Consider the following 19762-nt stretch of genomic DNA (forward strand, 5'->3'; position numbering starts at 1 on the left):
GGGGGCGGACTGAGATGGAAGACCCTCATCCCTTTCTTCCTACAGTCCCTGAGCGGTAGAACAGCCCCGGATGTCCTGCTCGTCCACTGTGGCGGCAACGACCTTGGACGCCTGGAGGGAGTTGAGGTTGTTGCTGCCATGAAGCAGGACCTACAGTACCTCCACGGGCACCCTAGGAAATGGGTGAACAGTGTGATGAACGCATTTGTTAGTGTACAGCTAGGAGGCAACAGCGTAGAGCCTCCTGGGATACGGTTCAACTGCTGTGGTTTATACCTAGAAGACAACGTTCATTTCACCTATAGGGGAATTTTTTTTTTTTTAAAAAGCATTTCACAGTCTCTTGAAGCGATAATCCAGAGTGGGTGAAACTGACACTTTCAGGGCCAATACGTTCAGCCTTCTCTTACTCTGAATTGTAATTTCAACTGAGTTTTCAATACTGTAAAATATAATCCAGGTCCTTAATCTTTATTCAATGATGCTCTTCTCTGCATATTTGATAAATCAGTAATTAAAACCTTTTTTGGTAATCATTTGTGTTTATCACACTGTTCATTAATTTCCCTACCTTTCTTTGTTCCCCCTCGAGTCTTCTGCCCCAGCCAAACTGACTCACTCTCCTCTCCACGTTGTATGGAGCTTTCCCCCAAAAGTAAAAAACAAAACAAAAAAAAATTCTGTTCTGTTAAAATTGGGGGTGTAATAAAAGCTTTCTTATTCTGACACTTTTTGTTCAAGTCCTATTTCTTAAGGTGCGAACACACCAAGCGCGTACCTCGCGTACCATGTACGTGCGTAACGCAGCGAAAATGTTGCTTGACCATTTTGTGTCAAAAATGGTCAGATACGCGCGTACGCATACGCGCGTAGATGAGACCGCCCAAAACTCCCCCCCCCCCCCCCCCCCTGCTTAGTAACCAGAGACTCTGTCCATGCAAGTGAACGGAGCGTTCCCTCTTCGTCATAACTATCAAACCAAACATCCTTCACATTCACCGAGCGAACATTATGAAAGTAAAATGCACATTTCTCGCTAAAAATGTTTCCATAAAAGCATTTAATGGCGTAACTATGTTACTATTTCCACACAGAATAAAGAAAGATGTCGGCCGTATGCTTCTGTCCAAGCTCACTACTCTCTGCCAGTGACGTCGGGTCAAGCTCAACGCTGATTGGCTATTGCGGCGCGTATGAGTGTAAAAAGTTCAATTTTTTGAACTCCTCGCGTACATGTACGCGCGTATATGTACGCGCGTATATGGGCGCGCGTATATATACGCGCGTATATGTACGCGCCTCATACGCCCCTACAGCGAGTAAAATGTTGCTTGGTACGCATGATACGCTGTACGCACCTCATACGCGCGTACACCAATGCTTCCCTATGGAAAAATTGCCGATTTTATACGCGTGGTACGCAGGTGACGCGTTTGGTGTGGCCGTACCTTAATGCTGTAATCAAGAGGACATACAGGCAGTTCAAATAAAAAGCGATATAACTTTATTGATCTTTGAACTTTATAAATATGAAAGATTGCTCCATATAACACCAACAATATAATAGAGCAATCTAATATAATATAATATAACACCAACAACATAGTAAATGTATGTAGGCCAAAAAATACAGTCCAATGTTATTGCTTAAGAAACATCATCCCTTCCAACTAACTATTTACGAAAAATGCAGTCAATAACTTATGTACAAATAAATGGTTACATATCAACCAGCAACGAAGTTGGAGTGGCCTACACACATAAATAATTGTGGTACACCAACATTGTTAACTGTCATACATAAACAAGCAAATGAAAAATGTAATAGGCCTACCAACGCTACTGAAATGTTAATTAGACTAACAATAATATATAATGATACCGTAATGCACCTGTTCTTTTTCTTTGGATCTTTTGAATAAATGGATCAATATATGGGGAATCGCAATGATCGCAAGCAGAGGACCGTGAGAGTTATTGCGCAGCAGCTGAACCAGTCTAAAAATCGGAAACATTAACGGAGCACTGAACTAGGCCCTCTCGGATGCCAGGTCGAAACAACATTTATTTCACTACGACTCCTTTCAGCTGCCCACCCCTCCTTCTCCAGCAAAAAATAATTAGAGAAACGGCTAATAAAACGCTTGAGGTAGCGTTTTGAAAAGAAAAAACTAACAGTTTTTTAGTACATGGCATAAAGATAATTATGAGCCTTTGATTGATATCCAGACATTTTTTGCAGAGACACATTCCTGTTCCCCACTTGTATTGGAGTGAACGGAGTTATCTATTTCTGGGCTCCTGTTAAAATAAATAAAAAAATATATATATAGGTATGTATAGTTGAGTATTGAGTATATTAAGTTTGAAATATATTGTATAATATATAGATCTGTATAGATTTTTTTTAAGTCCATAGTAGTGCATTAAATGCAATAAGTAGACTATATATTAGATATAAAATTAAATTCCATAATAATATTCTTCCAAATACACATGTGACCCCAAAGTGCACACACTGGTACAGCATGAAGAGCTTTACATATACCTCTCACGTCGATCATCACAGTCCTATACATAGACTGGATTTATATTACTGTTTTCATTTGAACATTGTAACTCACAAAAAATAACTGTTACACACGCTCTCTAATTATGATTGATAGCCCTGATCCACTTGACCAACCTCATAATAATAATAATAATAATAATAATAATAATAATAATACACTTTGTGTCGTATATAATAATATTATTTTAACAGGTTCAATGAGCGCTTGGACACCGGGTTTGTGTTGATAATCCGCAGACTGTTTATTTCGGTCCGCAGCAGTAGGCCTACAACACAAAACTTTCAACGTAAATTATAACTCTGCTCCAACGCGGTCCCGGGGTGCGTTCCTGGCGATCTTTGCGTTCACACCAAAAGCTGCAGCGTTTAGAGCGATAAACGCCCATTCACTTTCTATTAGACATGAGCGATAAAGCGATTGGAGCGATAAAGCGATTGGAGCGATAAAGCGATTGGAGCGATAAAACCCTTTAGCGATAGCTTTAAAGCTGTAAAGCTGTAAATGAGAGTTGAAAACAGCTCAACTCTATGCAAATGAGCTGTAGCGTTTCGGCTGTAAATGACCGCCAGCCAATCGGAATGTCGATGTCTCTCGTCGGCGTGGGTGTTCCCAGTAAACATACGCGAGAAAACGCAAGAGCGATATGAGCTGTAAATATTTTGGACACCCTTTCGTTTTGAGCTATTTGGCGATTTAGCATCTTTTACATCTTTTTTTCGTTGACCGGTCAACGTAAACTCTACTCCGCTCCAAGCGGGGTAGCGTTTATGGCGATATCGGTTAGCGATCGCCTCTCTCTCTCTGCTCCCCATCCTCCCACTACGAGACAAAGCAGGCACGTAGACACATTCCTGATTGGTCCAATTGCGATCAGATGCTCGCAATCAGACCCATTCCCCCCCCCCCCCCCCCCCCGCGCAGATCCAGTGCGCTCCCAACATGCCCATACTCCTCCTACAGGCAAGACGCGGCACGTCCCCCCACAATAATATTAATAATCATAAGCTATAATACCTATATATTACTATATAGATTTATACTATTCTAATACATGATCACGTTTCTGTGTGCCACTGTACCAAAATGACTCCAAAGTGCACACCCTGGTACAGCATTAAGAGTCGGCCAGCTTCCATAAGCTAATAGAACTCCACGTGTCAAGCGTCAGTCCGAGCTTGTTGAAACCGCTAGCATTGTTACATCCTCTGGTCTTCCAGCTGCTTCCCTATAATATAATTGTAAAAAAAAAATTCATTAAAAGGCACCCAGTGCAACTTTATGTAAACATTCAATGAAAAATAAACATTCAATTTCTAGTCTTTTTTACACGTAGTAAGTTTCAATAACTCCATACCATTACATGTCGACATTCAAGGAGCAAAGATGAGACGTCGTTGTGTGGTGAGAACTGATAGAAAACAACAACAATCGCCGGTGGGGAGAAGCCATTTTTCCATTGACTGGAAGCCTGCTTTATTTATTGTAGGTTACAAAAAATAAAGAAAATGGCGGCATTGTTGTTGTTATCGATTTTCTATCAGTTCTCACCACACAACGACGTCTCATCTTTGCTGCTTGAATGTCGGTATGTAATGGTATGGAGTTATTGAAACTTACTACGTGTAAAAAAGACTAGAAATTGAATGTTTATTTTTAAGCCTCGAAAGTTGCACTGGGTGCCTTTAAAAAATGGTGTGGCGCACAATAATCTCAAGTTACTGTTGACTATGTTATTGAAAAGAAAAAAAGCACTGCTATCAACAGAATCTGCTTAAACAATCAATCAACAATAACCAGTCAGACCACATCAGTCTATTGATGATCTTTCTATCGTTCGCTCTGTGCATACACCTCACTACACTGTAGGCCTTGGCTCTATCGGGTGTTTAATCCATATTCAATTCAGTAATCAACTATAGTCTAAGGAGTCTTCAATGCACAAGGGTTTCAAACAGCCACACTGAACATCCAGAAGAATAGATTTAGTCCTACAATCACACATTAGATTCACAGTAAAGAGAGACAAAATGTGGCGATCTAAGTGAAAATAATGTTTAGCCCACAGTGTATTACTGAATTGCACATGGATTGATTGGTTGAAGAAGGTTCATAATTACTGGCTGTGACCATGAGGACATTTGACTGTAATCAAAAATGTTGTTTTTAATACCTGCTTTCTTCTTCTTCTTCTTTCTTCTTCTTCTTTCTGCAGCCGACCAACGCAATGACCAACACAATGACCACCGCAATACTTATCACAATGACCACGAGAATCCCAGCAATGATCTCAGGAGTCCAGGTAACAGCTGGTACCGGGTTGCTAATGGGGTCAAAGGGTTCTACAAGCAGAAATACATTGAAGTGATTGGCAAAGCCTCGGAATCTGAATCAACGCATAGTTAGACCACACACCAATGAAGACTCAGCCTTCGTCAAAAGGGTTTGCTCAACTCTGTTGAACCCTTAGGATTTCTGTGAAATTGCTAACTACGTTTCAATTTAATTTACCGATAAAAACATTTGCGCATGAAATTAGTTTCTGACCAACAATTAGTTTCAGATTTGTCGGTGGGATTAGCCGTAGAAGTACAATACTGACAGGTCAAGTTAATTGTACAGCCCTCGAAAGACTTCAGTTACACATTAGATGACCCAACAACAAGAACAACCAAAGTTCAGTAGAAATAGGGAAAACATTTAAAATAAAAACAAATAGCGACCACATTTGGCCTAGTCTGATTCTATATATTAATTGTAGACATTCATAATTTACCAGATAACTAAAACAGAAGACAATAGGTTTGCATGTTGCCATTTGTGGAGTTGCCGAAATTAATGCATGCCTACCTTGAGGTTTTGGGGCAGTAGTGCAGTTAGCTATTGAAATAAACATGCAAAGTAAACAATAACTAAAACTTCAAAACCAACCATTCAAATAATTCAACTCTACACAAATTTTATCCCTAAGATATTGGTTCCATCAACACATTAGAATAACAGGAAATTATTTTGGGAAAATATAATTTTGTTTTACATCGAAATAATGTTTACATTCAAATAATATTTTAAGCAACAATGCATTAATTCAAAAATAAATAATGATGTTTCTAATTATGTTTCTCGCTGATAATAAAGTATAAAAATAAACTCACTGTGACAGCAGATTGGGAGGTAGTACTACAATGAGAGGAGAAAAGGACCATGGGTAAGTCAACTCCCACTCCAATACATGTTCCACTCTTTCTTGAACCACTGGCTCAGAGTATGCAGTGCTTGGCCCTTGGTTCTATGAACCTCCTAAATGTACCGACAGCGATAGATGGTTTCTCTTACTTCTGACAAAAATGCAAGCTTGTCGCTTTGGATAAAAGTCTCTCCCAAATAAAGTGAGGGCGGCTCTGAGGACAAGATTTTGGAGCCCGAGGTGAGTCTGAGTCTGAGTCGATGTGTTTCACAAATTTATCTTACATTTGGTAGTTTTGCAGTTTGGAAGTTGTAGGACACATTCAGTAGCATTGGTGGCTTCTAGCTGACGTCAATACCTCTTTATTTAGTATTGCAACTGCAAAAGCAACATTTCTGTTTCTGTTTTAACCAGTCACCAAGCCATAGATTGGGCATCAGACTGGCCCTTATATTGAAGGGGCTATTAATGATTGATCTTTTGTTTGAGGAGATAATAAATGAACATATTGAGTTTCAAGTCATGTGTTGGATCAGAATGTAAGAATAGCGGTGGTCACCATTTATTTTTGTTGCGGTAACATCCAGCCTTACATCCTTCTTTTCAACTATAGGCCAACTAAATCTGCAGAGAGAAACCTAATGTAAGCTCGGAGGACCAGGTTGGTCCATGTTTAAACAGAAGTAGCAATTTCACAAATCTATTCTTATTTTAATGAATAGGCTACTCATGAAACAAGGAATAATCCTGATATAGTGGCTATATTGTGACGATATGATGCCAATTTTTGGAAATCAGACTCACTAAATGTTTTGTATCAGAACCGTTGCATCCATATTTTAAGACTGTGCAGAGATTGGGTCAGTACCAGCTGCAGAAAATATTCAGAGATGACAACAATGCACAGTGCTTCCAATCTATCAATTCAAGTACTACGGCTCTCTTACCTTCAAATAGCAATCAATTGTAGCACAAACGCTCTCCAAGCATTCAGACAGGGTAAGAGAGGAGTGAGATGAGGAGAGAACCCCATTAAGAGGATCTAAATCAGTTGCCAGAACTGTTTCCTGTAGTTCAAGCACACGGGAGGAATGTGTAGGACTTTTAGACATGATTGACAGCACTGAAATGCAGCACATTTTTACATTGCCTTCAAAATGTTGTGGATTAAGAGGATTAGTTGCAGGAATACTATACACCTTAATTTACCTAAAAGATGAACAATACACATCAAAATATTACAAAAACATCTTATTTTTTTCTCTGAGGTTTTTCCTTGTCTTTTGCCAAATCATATAATATGGCGCGTTTCCACTGGCGGTCGGGCTTAGTCCCAGCACGCCTTGGCCCAGTAGTGAAGGTGCTGTACCGTTGTACCGACAGTACCGTTGTGGTAGGGCGGGGTTTAAGCTGTAGGCTACGGCGATAGCCGCGGCAGCTACGTAAGCATCGTGACCTCATAGCAGCCCCACATAGTGTAGCCTGCTAATAATTCTAAGGATATAGAAGAACACAACACAATAAACATAGAGCAACAATGTAGGACGACCAAGAAGGACGGCAAACTTTTGCGCAACCTTTTCACCGTTGTCCAGAAATAGCTTGCGGGTACTGTGTTTGTTTGTTATTAAGCCCTGTCCCATGGAACTGACGATTCTTTCGACCTTTCAACGGACGGCGTGTGTAGCTTGAACTTGTTGGCACCCTTTCAGACGTCTTTGTACCCAACAGAGGAGTACGGCTCATCTAAGTCCGGAACCCGCCCACTTTTGGCATTAGAAAAGCGGACCGTACCTCATCTATTCATACTGAAACAAACCGCATCCGCCGGTGGGAAACACGCCATAAGAAGACTACACTATTCAAAATGGCTGTATGTCACTCCATGTCAAATTTAAGTTTACTGCTAGAAATGGCCAATAAATCAATGCTTTGGGGTAGTGCAACAGAAAAAAATCCAACTGCTAAGTTTCTCAAAGACAATAACTATTGAACTCATAGCTATTAGCTATTAAACTCATTGAATAAAATATTCAGCTACTCATTTTAATATGAATCACAATCATTCAATAATCCAGTAATCCACCTCAATAAATGTTTCACTTACATTTGAATTCCAGCTGTATTCGCACTTTGCATTGCTAGTAGGGTTTATGATGTTGTAGGTCGTTTCATTGCCCAGATGTGTGACGTGGCACTCGTCACCAAATCCGCCAACTGTAGATGATAGAGAAAGGGTGTCTAACTATATTGTGTCTATAACAATATGAAACTTTGTACAATCTAACTTATCCTTAAAGAAATTAACCTGAATGAACACGTGCTAATGAAGAGAAAGATGTAGATCTGACACTGGCAGACATTAAACAATACGATAGGCCCACCAAATAAACAATGAAAGCATTTTTAATTAAGGCTAAGAAACAAATGACAGCCAGGATCAATACAATTCTAATGAAGCTAATGCAGATTAGATTCAGCAGAGAAGGGTTGATTATGAACAGGCCTAGTTTGAATTCTTGGCAAAGCCTAAAAAAGGAGGTTTCTTCATTAGGCTTGGCCAAGAATTCTAACTATTACTTTGCGACAGGGGGATGATAACAAACAAACATGTTAATAGGTCCATGGTCCAAGGCACCGCAGACTTCCGCAATCCACCAGAGCTCGTAAGTCCTATGAGATCGTAAAATATGAATGAGTTTCGATGGAGAGGAAGTAATTATTATATATTACAAGCCTGCGTTTTCGCGGGCTTGTCCTACTTATCGTGGGTTCCTGATTCCTCGGACGCCGGCCATCCGAGTTGCAGCAAGCACTAAGAGGCGAACTTAACACCCATTCTAACAATTGCATTACGATACATTTATGTCTGAAATCGCGCACTTACGCACTGTATGTGCACTCGCATCGAGTGAACTTCATTATCCCTCCATTAAACTTACTTAGGCACAATGCTCTTTTCCTCAATTTGACTCGGCTGCCAGATCTACTCTTGCTTACTGGGCTTACAGATCGTATCGACACTTGACGTATCGTCACAAGCCAACAGACAAATCCCGGAAGAGTTGTTTATAAACGGGGCTCAATCATGGACAAATATCATCTGATCAATCTCTGTACATTCGATTATTATTCACAGATTAGAAAACAAAAGGAGATCGTTAATACTTCCGGTACCCACACCGGAAATGAGTTTGCAGTTTTACAGTTTCATCTTCGTCTACTTCTTGGAGGATACCGCCACCAACTGCACCGGAGTATGTAATGCTAGCTTTTATGTATTTTCTATGATATTAAATAGATAGATAAATAAATAAGTGTGTGTGGGGGGGGGGGGGGGGGGGGGGGGTTAGGCTATATAAATATTAAATTATTTTAAATAATCCTTTTAAATATTAGCTTACTCCCTTCTGTGTAAGTGATACACCCCCTCCTGCTGTTCCCTGTATGCCACCCAGACTCCACACTCTTCCTAATGTCTGTCATTTATCAGCCAGCCTCATTCCCTCCTCGGTGTACCTCTCACACTCCATCAATACATGTTCCACAGTTTCTGTTTTTCGACATTCACACTGATCCGTTCCACTTTTCCCTATTAGAAAAAAAGTTGTATTTAGTCCTGTATGTCCTATTCTCATTCTTGTGATCACTGTTTCCTCCCTTCTATTTTTCCTTTTAACACCATGCACAAACACATTATTTTATAGATTATAATATTTTTTTCCGGTGGTTTCTCTATCCCACCTTTCCTGCCACTTTTTAATCACTTCTTTTTTTAGAATTGCTTTAACTTTGGTTTTTCCATACGGCATATCTATTATATTGTTCATTTTCGTTGCTATTTGGTCCATTTTGTCTGCTCCCTCATTTCCTTTGATTCCTACATGGGCAGGAACCCAGCAGAATTTTACAGAAATTCCTGTTCTGTGTAGCCATATTAATTTAGTTGAATTTCTAAAAGGAGGTCCTGTCTGCTAGAGTTCCTGCTAGAGGATATTGCACAGATGGATATTGCACAGATACATCTAACTATGAAACTATACTTCTTCGAGTTTAACTCCCTCTGCATCAGCAATTGGCTAGTCGGCGAACAACAGGGTGAGTAGAAAGGACATTTGTGGAACTTCTGTTTACAGACCCGCCGTGGTTTAATTAGCAGCTTGGAAACATAGATCTGTGATATTGTCTGAGTAATAGTTTATACGCTTTATACCCTGGAAACCTCCCCCATCCGTCTGCCACGCCTTCTGAGTCCTTTGACTGACGGTGCAGTGGGCACGAGGCGTAAGAGGCGAACTTAACACCCATGCTATTTGCATTACTATACATTATAACTTACAATTATAAACATCAACTGATAAATTCTCCCTCATGTTCAACCATCGCAAGCAGTTGTCTATGCTGTGTCTGAAATCGCACACTTACGTAAGTGTACTTACATTGAGTGCAGTTCAGTATCCCTACAGTGCTCTCAATTCTACAGTGCACTGTCAAGACAGCCTTTGCGCACCTACCGGAGATGAGTTTGCAGTTTGACGGTTCTTCTTCTGCGGTATTTTTTTTCTGCCTGATCATTTCCATAATAGAGTGGCGAAGTCACGCCCTTTCCGGTAGAGCTCATGGGACCTATGAGATCGAGAAATATGAATGGGTGTCAATGGAGAGAAAATAATTATTTTCTGGCCCTGGATTACACATATGTTGTTTGTGGATTTAAATGATAATTTTTCATGCAAAGAAAACTAAAAAAGTTTGATAATTTTAGGTTTTATGTGAGGCCGCTTTGTGAACTACAGCTCTTCGCTGCTCTCGACGCATATGATATACGTCACCACCCACACTTGGAACTACGGTACAGACATGGCGATCTCTCTGCTCCACTTCACGGCTTTTTCCAAGGGGAGGATAAAAGCATCGAAAGAGGTGAAAACTATTATAAGTCGGGGCATGTGGAGAGTTTCAGATATGCCGATGGGGAGATTGTCGGTCTTGTCCACGCCAGTCGCAGGGAGCGTGACGTCACATACAAGCATGTAGTCTTTCTCATTGTGTTTTCTCTACAGCCTTTAATTGAACAATTGCACAATAAACGGTCAAACTCTTGACATGAAAAATTATAATTTAAATCCACAAACAACAGCCATCCCAAAAACAATCCTTTCACGGGGAAGCCCTGATGGATCCAGCAGGGATTCAGTCCCAAAGTCTCGCCGAGATACGGAAGCCGTAGCAGCCCCAAACCTGTCCGATGCTCCAAGAAAAAAGCTCGCCAACAAGCTGCGGGCTGACTCAAACTCCTTTCCTCCTCCCGGAAACCGATCGCGTCAGATCAAGCCTATTCTCAACCGAACGATCTGTTTTTCCGGTTTTATGTCATAGCCTACGAACGTTTCCTGAACACTCTTATTTCGGAAGAGGGGAAGGTTTACGTCGAGACACGTAAGAGCTTCCGATCCTCCGAGCTGCTTTAAAGGCGGTGTCACGTTAAAATTGTACCGGGGGCGAAAATTGTACCGGCCTACGTCATCAGTTGTTGACAACTTGACAACCAATTACTTAAGGGTTGTCCGTTGCCAGGCAGGTTTCAAAAAACATTCGGCTCGTGTTTCCAAAGACGAAATAACATAATACAGATAACGGATCGCTAGATAACACTTGTTTTTACTTTATATTTGTATTGTATTGAATTGTTTAATCGAATTTAGCTAGTAAACTGAGTGTTTAAAGCAGGTTTCAAAAACCATTCGCGCTCATGTTGCCGAACACCAAATTACATAATACAGATAACGGATCGCTAGATAACACTTGTTTTTACTTTATATTTGTATTGTATTGAATTGTTTAATCAAATTTAGCTAGTAAACTGAGTGTTTAAAGCAGGTTTCAAAAACCTGTCTTGTCGCGCTCAATGAAGGAGTGCAATGAACGAGCATGAAAGTTCGCGAATGTTCAAGAACCTTCCTAGGTCATTCGACGCGATCGCCTGTTGCCAGGCAACAGACGATCGCGTCGTCTGTTGCCAGGCAGGTTTGGAATTTGTCAACAACTGATGACGTAGGCCGGTACAATTTTCGCCCCCGGTACAATTTTAACGTGACAGCGGCATTATCCTCCCCTTGGGAAAAAAAAAGCGGTGAAGTGGAGAAGAGAGATCGCTTTCAACAAAAAAAAGGCTGCGCCCGTGAAGAGATTTATTTTCCACGTTTGTCATTTTTCTGTCAATTTTAAATGCTCTTACACACTTGATTACATTGCTACTTTATTCCAGTTATTCCAGCCTCACAACCGTAATTTTAAGTATTTTATTCTATTGCTCTGTATTGATCTTTGCTCTGTTTTGATGTTGTGCAAGTGTTTAAAATATTTTATTAATTATACATGTGAGGTGTCCTTAAGTGGGCTGAAAGGTGCCCATAAAAAAACGCATTTTATTATCATTATTATTATTATTACTATTATTGATATAACATAGCTCCATCAAAAGCAATGTACACCTGCCATTTACAGTTAGCAGATATACTACCTAGACATCTTTAATCTTATTTACATACAGTATAGGCCTGATTTCCTTTTGAAATAATTTTGAAATAAAAATTTTGAAATATTTTTTTTTTATTATATTGTGTATTTCTGTCATTCAGATCCCTGTCAATCACACTCCAGTTGTTGTCTTCCTGCCTCACTGCCTCCTCCATCGATTGCTGCCACAGCCCTCTCCCTGAACAATATTTCATGCTAAAACAAATTTCAGGATCCAGTTTGAGATCCAGTTTCAGTATAACTTGTTTTTGAAAACTGACGTGGGACTGGCACTGTCACGTTAAAATTGTACCGGGGGCGAAAATTGTACCGGCCTACGTCATCGTTTGTTTACATCCTGACAACCTGCCCGGCAACAGACGACGCGATGCAGAAAACATGTTTCCAAACGACGAAATAACATAATACAGATAGCGGATCGCTATCTGTATTATGATAGATAGCGATAACACTTGTTTTTACTTTATATTTGTATTGTATTTAATTGTTTAATCGAAACAATAAAAAAAATTGCCCGCAACACGGGCGATCGCGTCAAATGACGCGTCAAATCACGTAGGAAGGTTCTTGAACATTCTAGACTATGAAACCTGCTTAAAACACTCAGTTTACTAGCTAAATTCGATTAAACAATTCAATACAATACAAATATAAAGTAAAAACAAGTGTTATCTAGCGATCCGTTATCTGTATTATGTTTCAAGAACCGTCCTACGTCATTTGACGCGATCGCCCGTTTCGCGGGCAAAACATTTGTCATTTGACGCGATCGCCCGTTTCGCAGGCAAATTTTTTTTTGGTTTCGATTAAACAATTAAATACAATACAAATATAAAGTAAAAACAAGTGTTATCGCTATCTATCATAATACAGATAGCGATCCGCTATCTGTATTATGTTATTTCGTCGTTTGGAAACATGTTTTCTGCATCGCGTCGTCTGTTGCCGGGCAGGTTGTCAGGATGTAAACAAACGATGACGTAGGCCGGTACAATTTTCGCCCCCGGTACAATTTTAACGTGACAGCACCATCATATCTGTCTGATTTATTGCACCCACACGTTCCAATCAGAAGAATGATGTCAAGAAACCAGTGGCTGCTTTTTGCACCAACATTTTGCCCCTTTTATTTACATTTACATGTACATTTAGGGCATGTAGCAGACGCTTTTATCCAAAGCGACTTACATCGGTTAATACACACATTTTATTTTGGAACTGCTCATCCCGAGAGTTTTTAAATCTCACTGAAGATAAACTTCTTCTGCTTTAATCCATGATTATTAGTTTTAAAATCAAGTTATTTGATTAAATGTGTTGCTTGCAGGTACCATGGTTATTTTATCAGGGACCACTTAAGTCCATGGTTCCATGTGGGTCGTTTGAGATTCCTTCGCTTCCACATCTTGACTGAATCGGTGAGTTCCCGGATACACCATCTGATGGGTCTGTGTTTATATTTGTCATTTGATTCTCGTTACAGAAACAGAAAAAGATATTAAAAAAACTAGTGCTAATTATGTTTTTTATTTTAGAATACAAAAATGAAAATTTAAATACAAGGTGTTTTTCTTTATCAGGACAAAAAGGGACAAAGTAATCTAAAATAATCATATAAATAATAATTGTTAAAGGGGACATATTATACCACCAGGTGTGAGTGTGATTAGCCTTATGAGCCGTTTCGAAATCTGCCCCATATGACATCAGTAGTGGGCGTGTCCACCTAGATCCGTGCTGGATAGATCAGTCTACCAGCCTACCCAGTGGACTGAAGTAAACATTACTCATCTATTCAGCAAAGATCTAGGTGGACACGCCCAATAGTGATGTCATATGGCGCAGATATTCGAAATAGCTTGTAAGGCTAATCACACTCACACCTGGTGGTATAATATGTCCCCTTTAAATAATAATTGTTGGCCCGATGGCAGGAGGAGTGTAATTTAAAGATCACATATCATCGGGGGGGTTAGTACTCCCATGGTCGGTAAACAATGCCTCGGCTCACTCAGCTGTGAGCCGAGCCGAGTTTTCATAGGAATGAACGGGCGCCAAGTTTTAATCCGCTGTCCTTTTCTTTATAGGTCCATGGGTCAGACCAATATATACCAAATATATACCCAAAAAAAAGTGGTCCACCGGGAAAATGCCCGGTCCTTCCTTGGCTGAATACCTTTTGGGTTTTACACAATATTGGATATGGTAGAATCAAATCCTATATATTTGACCTGTAGGCCTATACCGTGTTCATTGATGCAACCGTTCCACACATAACACGTAAGCCAACATTGGATTAAAGGGGAAGGGAAATCCCATTTGTGTGTACATCCTGTGTATCCCATGTCCATATCTTTAGTGGCTTAAGGCCTTATGTTGTATCTCATTAGAGCTGCCTGGCTGTTACTCAACCAGTCTTACACAAACCATGCGGTCATCGATGCCACCAGGCACCAGGCCAATGGGTTCGGTGGTCATCATCACACAATAACGCTCATGTTGCATACCTGCTAATGGACAGATATAATTGTGAACCGATTTGACCTCTTAGTAAATTATATTAATAAATATTTTCATGTTATGGAGAAGGAAAGCTTACACTTGTTCACAATTCATTGATAGATATAAATCTGTAAAACAAATGCTTGGTATAAGATAATAGTCGAGTCATTAAATAATGCAAAATTAAACATAAATGTGGGCACAATTAAATGTTTGTAATAAACCGGACAATATGAATAGAGAAGGTTTATAATGATTAACAAACAACCCTAATGTGTCTGAGCTGCTCCTCAACAACTTCCTACTACTCTGTCATCTATATATAAAACAAAGGTCTCGCTCCACATCATACGAACATCCCTATCTTGTTGGTACGGTCCTTCCCCACCAAAGCGCTTGGCTCTACCTGGACGCAGTCGGACGACCCCATCAGGCCGAGGACGGGGGTGGAGGATGGATCGGGGTTAGAGAGGGCTTAAACGCATGCTGTTCTGTAAAGGTTTAGTGTAATCCGCACAGTTGACAGACACTCAAAATAACCGCTATGTACGCAGCACTCCGCAACCTTGCGCCGGAAGAAACCAAGACGTGAGGACGAGAGGAAAAATCCCGGACACAAGCCACACTTATTTAAGAGTAGGCTATTCAAGAAGAGAGTTCAAATCCCGCGGGAGACGCCAGAGAAACGACCCCACAGACACTTGACATTCTAGTAAACATCCCAAAGAGGAGCCTAAGGAGTGAAGATGTCAAAGGGGAAGGTACGTTTCAACTGTTCCAGAAGACCAGAGATAACTTTCTAAAGGATATGTTGGGGTCAGATCTGTTTGATGAGTTGGAATGGGATGGGATATTAGAAGTATTAGCGGTATTTTTTTATAGAAATCTGCTGGTGACATGGCTTGGCTCTTGGCTCTGGATGATTCTTAGACTACAAATTGAAGTTTGCTAAATGCACGGTTCTATGGGCTCCATCGAGATGATTACAGATGGAGAGTCACTCACAAACGCGCCTAACTTCTCTTGGATCAGGATGTTTGTTGTGATCCCCTCCACGTAGATCGCTTTATGGTGTCACATTAATAGTTATGAAAATTGATTCTTCTATCTATTGAAGCCCATACTCAGTACTTGTGTTTCCTCTCTCAGCAGGGGGTCCCTGCATCTGGCGTGCAGGGAGCCAAGGCAGAGAATGAGCAGCCACCGACCTATCAGGAAGCTGTTGAAGGTAAACACATCACCTGGACCAATCACAAGAGGTCTACCTGCCTCGGGCCGTCAGGCTTTTATACACAACACACGGAATGTATGGAGAACTATATTCAATCGTCAGTTCCTGTATCCATTTAAATTATATTTAACTATTTGTTTATTGTTTATCTTTTATATGCATTGTTTTATTGAATGTCCTGTAGAGTTGCCTTCTGTTTTTGTATATTGTTCTCTTTAGTGCCAACACACCTCAAAAATATAAATTTGTGTAAAAGGTTGGCTTGTTCTCATTCTAACGCTGCAAGGGTTACAAGTGTATGTGTGTGTGTGTGTGTGTGTGTGTGTGTGTGTGTGTGTGTGTGTGTGTGTGTGTGTGTGTGTGTGTGTGTGTGTGTGTGTGTGTGTGTGTGTGTGTGTGTGTGCGTGCGTGCGTGCGTGTGTGTGTGTGTGCAGGCTATGAGGAGATGCAGATCCAGTTCTCTCTGGACGACAAGGCGGTGAGAAGGATCTTCATTAGGAAGGTACGGTCCATTGATCCATGCCCTGCAAGCTCTTCTTCCATCTATATATTTATATATACTGTATATATATTTCCGTGCGTGCATGTGTGTGTGCGTGCGTGAGTGTGCAAGGCTGTGTGTGTGTTATATACAGTGTACTACTACATGTCACATGTTCTTCCCAAGAGTAGGAAATGTAGGGTCTGTTGTTATTAAATATATTGAGAGGTTGTGGTTTTCTTGTGGATATGGGGAAAGAAGGGAGGGAACCCTCCTTCAGGTAGGAGTTGAATATTGGTGGATTTATTGCTGTGTTGAAGGTATAATGAATATTTGGGTACCCACCATAATACTACATGCTGGGTTGCAAGTCTTTTGAATATTGGGGCATCCACCATAATAAAAGCAAATGGGTTGCACCTCTATTGAGTATTCACCATATTCACCATAGGTGTTCACCATAATACTACATGCTGTGTTGCAGGTCAATTGATTATTGGGGTTTCCACTGTCATAAAAGCATGCTGTGTTGCAGGTCTATTGAGTATTGGGGTATCACCATATGTTGCTGATTTAATAATACCATGCTGTGTTGCAGGTCTATTGAGTATTGGGGTATCACCATATGTTGCTGATTTAATAATACCATGCTGTGTTGCAGGTCTATGCTATCCTCATGGTCCAGCTGCTGGTGACAGTAGCTATCGTTTCTCTCTTCACGTTTAGGTAAGTTCTAATTATTGTGTGATTTTCTGGCTTTCCAGGCTATTTCTAACTACATAGCTAACCAGCTAACTAACTAACTAACTAACTAAATAACCAGGCAACTAACTAACTGACTGATGTATCTGCTGTTCCAGCGGGCCGGTGCGGTTCTACATCCAGACCCACCCTGGGTTATACATGGGCTCCTAGTAAGTGACAGAACCACAGTCCGCTGAAGGCTCTGATGTTGAACCTCAGTCCGCTGAAGGCTCTGATGTTGAACCACAGTCCGCTGTAGGCTCTGATGTTGAACCTCAGTCCGCTGAAGGCTCTGATGTTGAACATCAGTCTGCTGAAGGCTCTGATGTTGAACATCAGTCTGCTGAAGGCTCTGATGTTGAACCTCGTTGAACCTCAGTCTGCTGAAGGCTCTGATGTTGAACCTCAGTCTGCTGAAGGCTCTGATGTTGAACATCAGTCTGCTGAAGGCTCTGATGTTGAACATCAGTCTGCTGAAGGCTCTGATGTTGAACATCAGTCTGCTGAAGGCTCTGATGTTGAACCTCAGTCTGCTGAAGGCTCTGATGTGGAACCTTAGTCTGCTGAAGGCTCTGATGTGGAACCACAGTCTGCTGAAGGCTCTGATGTTGAACCTCAGTCTGCTGAAGGCTCTGATGTTGAACATCAGTCTGCTGAAGGCTCTGATGTTGAACCTCAGTCTGCTGAAGGCTCTGATGTTGAACATCAGTCTGCTGAAGGCTCTGATGTTGAACCTCAGTCTGCTGAAGGCTCTGATGTTGAACATCAGTCTGCTGAAGGCTCTGATGTTGAACATCAGTCTGCTGAAGGCTCTGATGTGGAACCTTAGTCTGCTGAAGGCTCTGATGTGGAACCAGCAGTCTGCTGAAGGCTCTGATGTGGAACCAGCAGTCTGCTGAAGGCTCTGATGTGGAACCTTAGTCTGCTGAAGGCTCTGATGTGGAACCAGCAGTCTGCTGAAGGCTCTGATGTTGAACCTCAGTCTGCTGAAGGCTCTGATGTTGCTCATCACAGGCTGATGAGATGTTTACCTTCTCCGCAGTTTGACCTTCTTTGCTACGTACATCGCATTGACCTGCTGCGGGGATCTCAGGTCTGTTAACGCTATAACCTTAAATGATGTAATAACATTATGCAATTATATTAGGTTAACAAACCACAAAATTAAATGTACATATAACATAACATAATAACATTATGTTTTACATAACGTAGTAACATCAAGTTTAACATTGAGTTAATTCATTATTAAAAAAAAGACAGGCTGCTAGATTTATGAACTCATATATTTATGAGCTCATGTATTTATGAGCTCATATATTTGGTCTGAAATACATTTTATCCTCCCAACTACAGGAGGCAGTACCCAATGAACCTTGTTTTGTTATGCATCTTTGTAAGTAACACACTCATGTGTGTGTCAACAAACCCACACACAAAAATCCATATTATGATTGTAATACAAAACACTAATTGATAAGATATCTATAAAATGACTTCCCCTCCTCCATTTCCCCCTGGCCTCCTCCTTCTGCCGCCCTCCCTCAGACTCTGAGCATGGCCTCCATGATGGGCTTCATGTCAAGGTAAACACAACATCTACCAACTCAAACTAGGACGTGTGCGTGCGTGTGTGTGTGTGTGTGTGGGGGGGGGTTAAATCACACATCAGTTTGAATGAAGTCACTTCGGTCCAACCAATAGGATGCGTTCTTGTTCGTCATGAATCTCCCTTCGCTTCACCAGCTTCTACAACACCAAGTCAGTGGTGCTGTGCCTGGGAATCACCGCTATCGTCTGTCTCTCTGTCACCCTGTTCAGCTTCCACAGCAAGGTGAGAGCAACACACACACAAACACACACACACACACACACACACACACACACACGTACCCACACACACCCTTGGCGTCGTCTTGGCTCCATCTTGTCTCTATCTTGGGTTCATCTTGGCTCCATCTTGGCTCCAAACACCAGCAGGTGAAGGAACTGAATGCGGTGTTCCGCATTCAGTTCCTTCACCTGCTGGTGTTTGGAGCCAAGATGGCCGCCGGGTGACCATAAGGCCAACGCTCTCCTCTGCCTCTTCTCCCCCCCCCCCCCCCCCCCCCCCGGACCCAGTTTGACTTCACTTCCTGCCAAGGGGTGATGCTCGCCCTCTGCGTGGTGATGCTGCTCTGCGCCATCACCCTCTCCATCGTCGTGCCCTTCGGATACGTGAGTGCCCCGACACACACCACACACACACACACACACACACACACACACACACACACACACACACACACACACACACACACACACACACACACACACACACACACACACACAAAGACACACACACACACACACATGCGCACGCAAACAGACATACACACACAAACAAAGACACACACACCTACACATGCACACACGCACACGCACACAATGACAGACACACACACACAAACACTTGTGCGCGTGCTTTCCAAACGTTTCTAGATGCGATCATGACCGTCTGAGGGAAG

General features: G+C 41.4%; 1 protein-coding gene across 1 annotated transcript; it reads left to right on the forward strand.

The window, feature by feature from the left end:
• Positions 1-14496: 14496 nt before the first annotated feature.
• faim2b (Fas apoptotic inhibitory molecule 2b) lies at positions 14497-19742 on the forward strand. The gene is made up of 10 exons (XM_060068540.1): positions 14497-15560; positions 15949-16027; positions 16465-16532; positions 17173-17237; positions 17372-17425; positions 18298-18348; positions 18612-18651; positions 18804-18841; positions 19002-19089; positions 19377-19742. Exons 1-10 carry the CDS (start codon positions 15546-15548, stop codon positions 19734-19736), a joined length of 858 nt encoding a protein of 285 aa, XP_059924523.1. The 5' UTR covers positions 14497-15545; the 3' UTR covers positions 19737-19742.
• The last annotated feature ends 20 nt before the right edge of the window (positions 19743-19762 follow it).

This window comes from Gadus macrocephalus, chromosome 13 (genome assembly GCF_031168955.1).
Source record: "Gadus macrocephalus chromosome 13, ASM3116895v1".
NCBI classification, from domain to species: domain Eukaryota; kingdom Metazoa; phylum Chordata; class Actinopteri; order Gadiformes; family Gadidae; genus Gadus; species Gadus macrocephalus.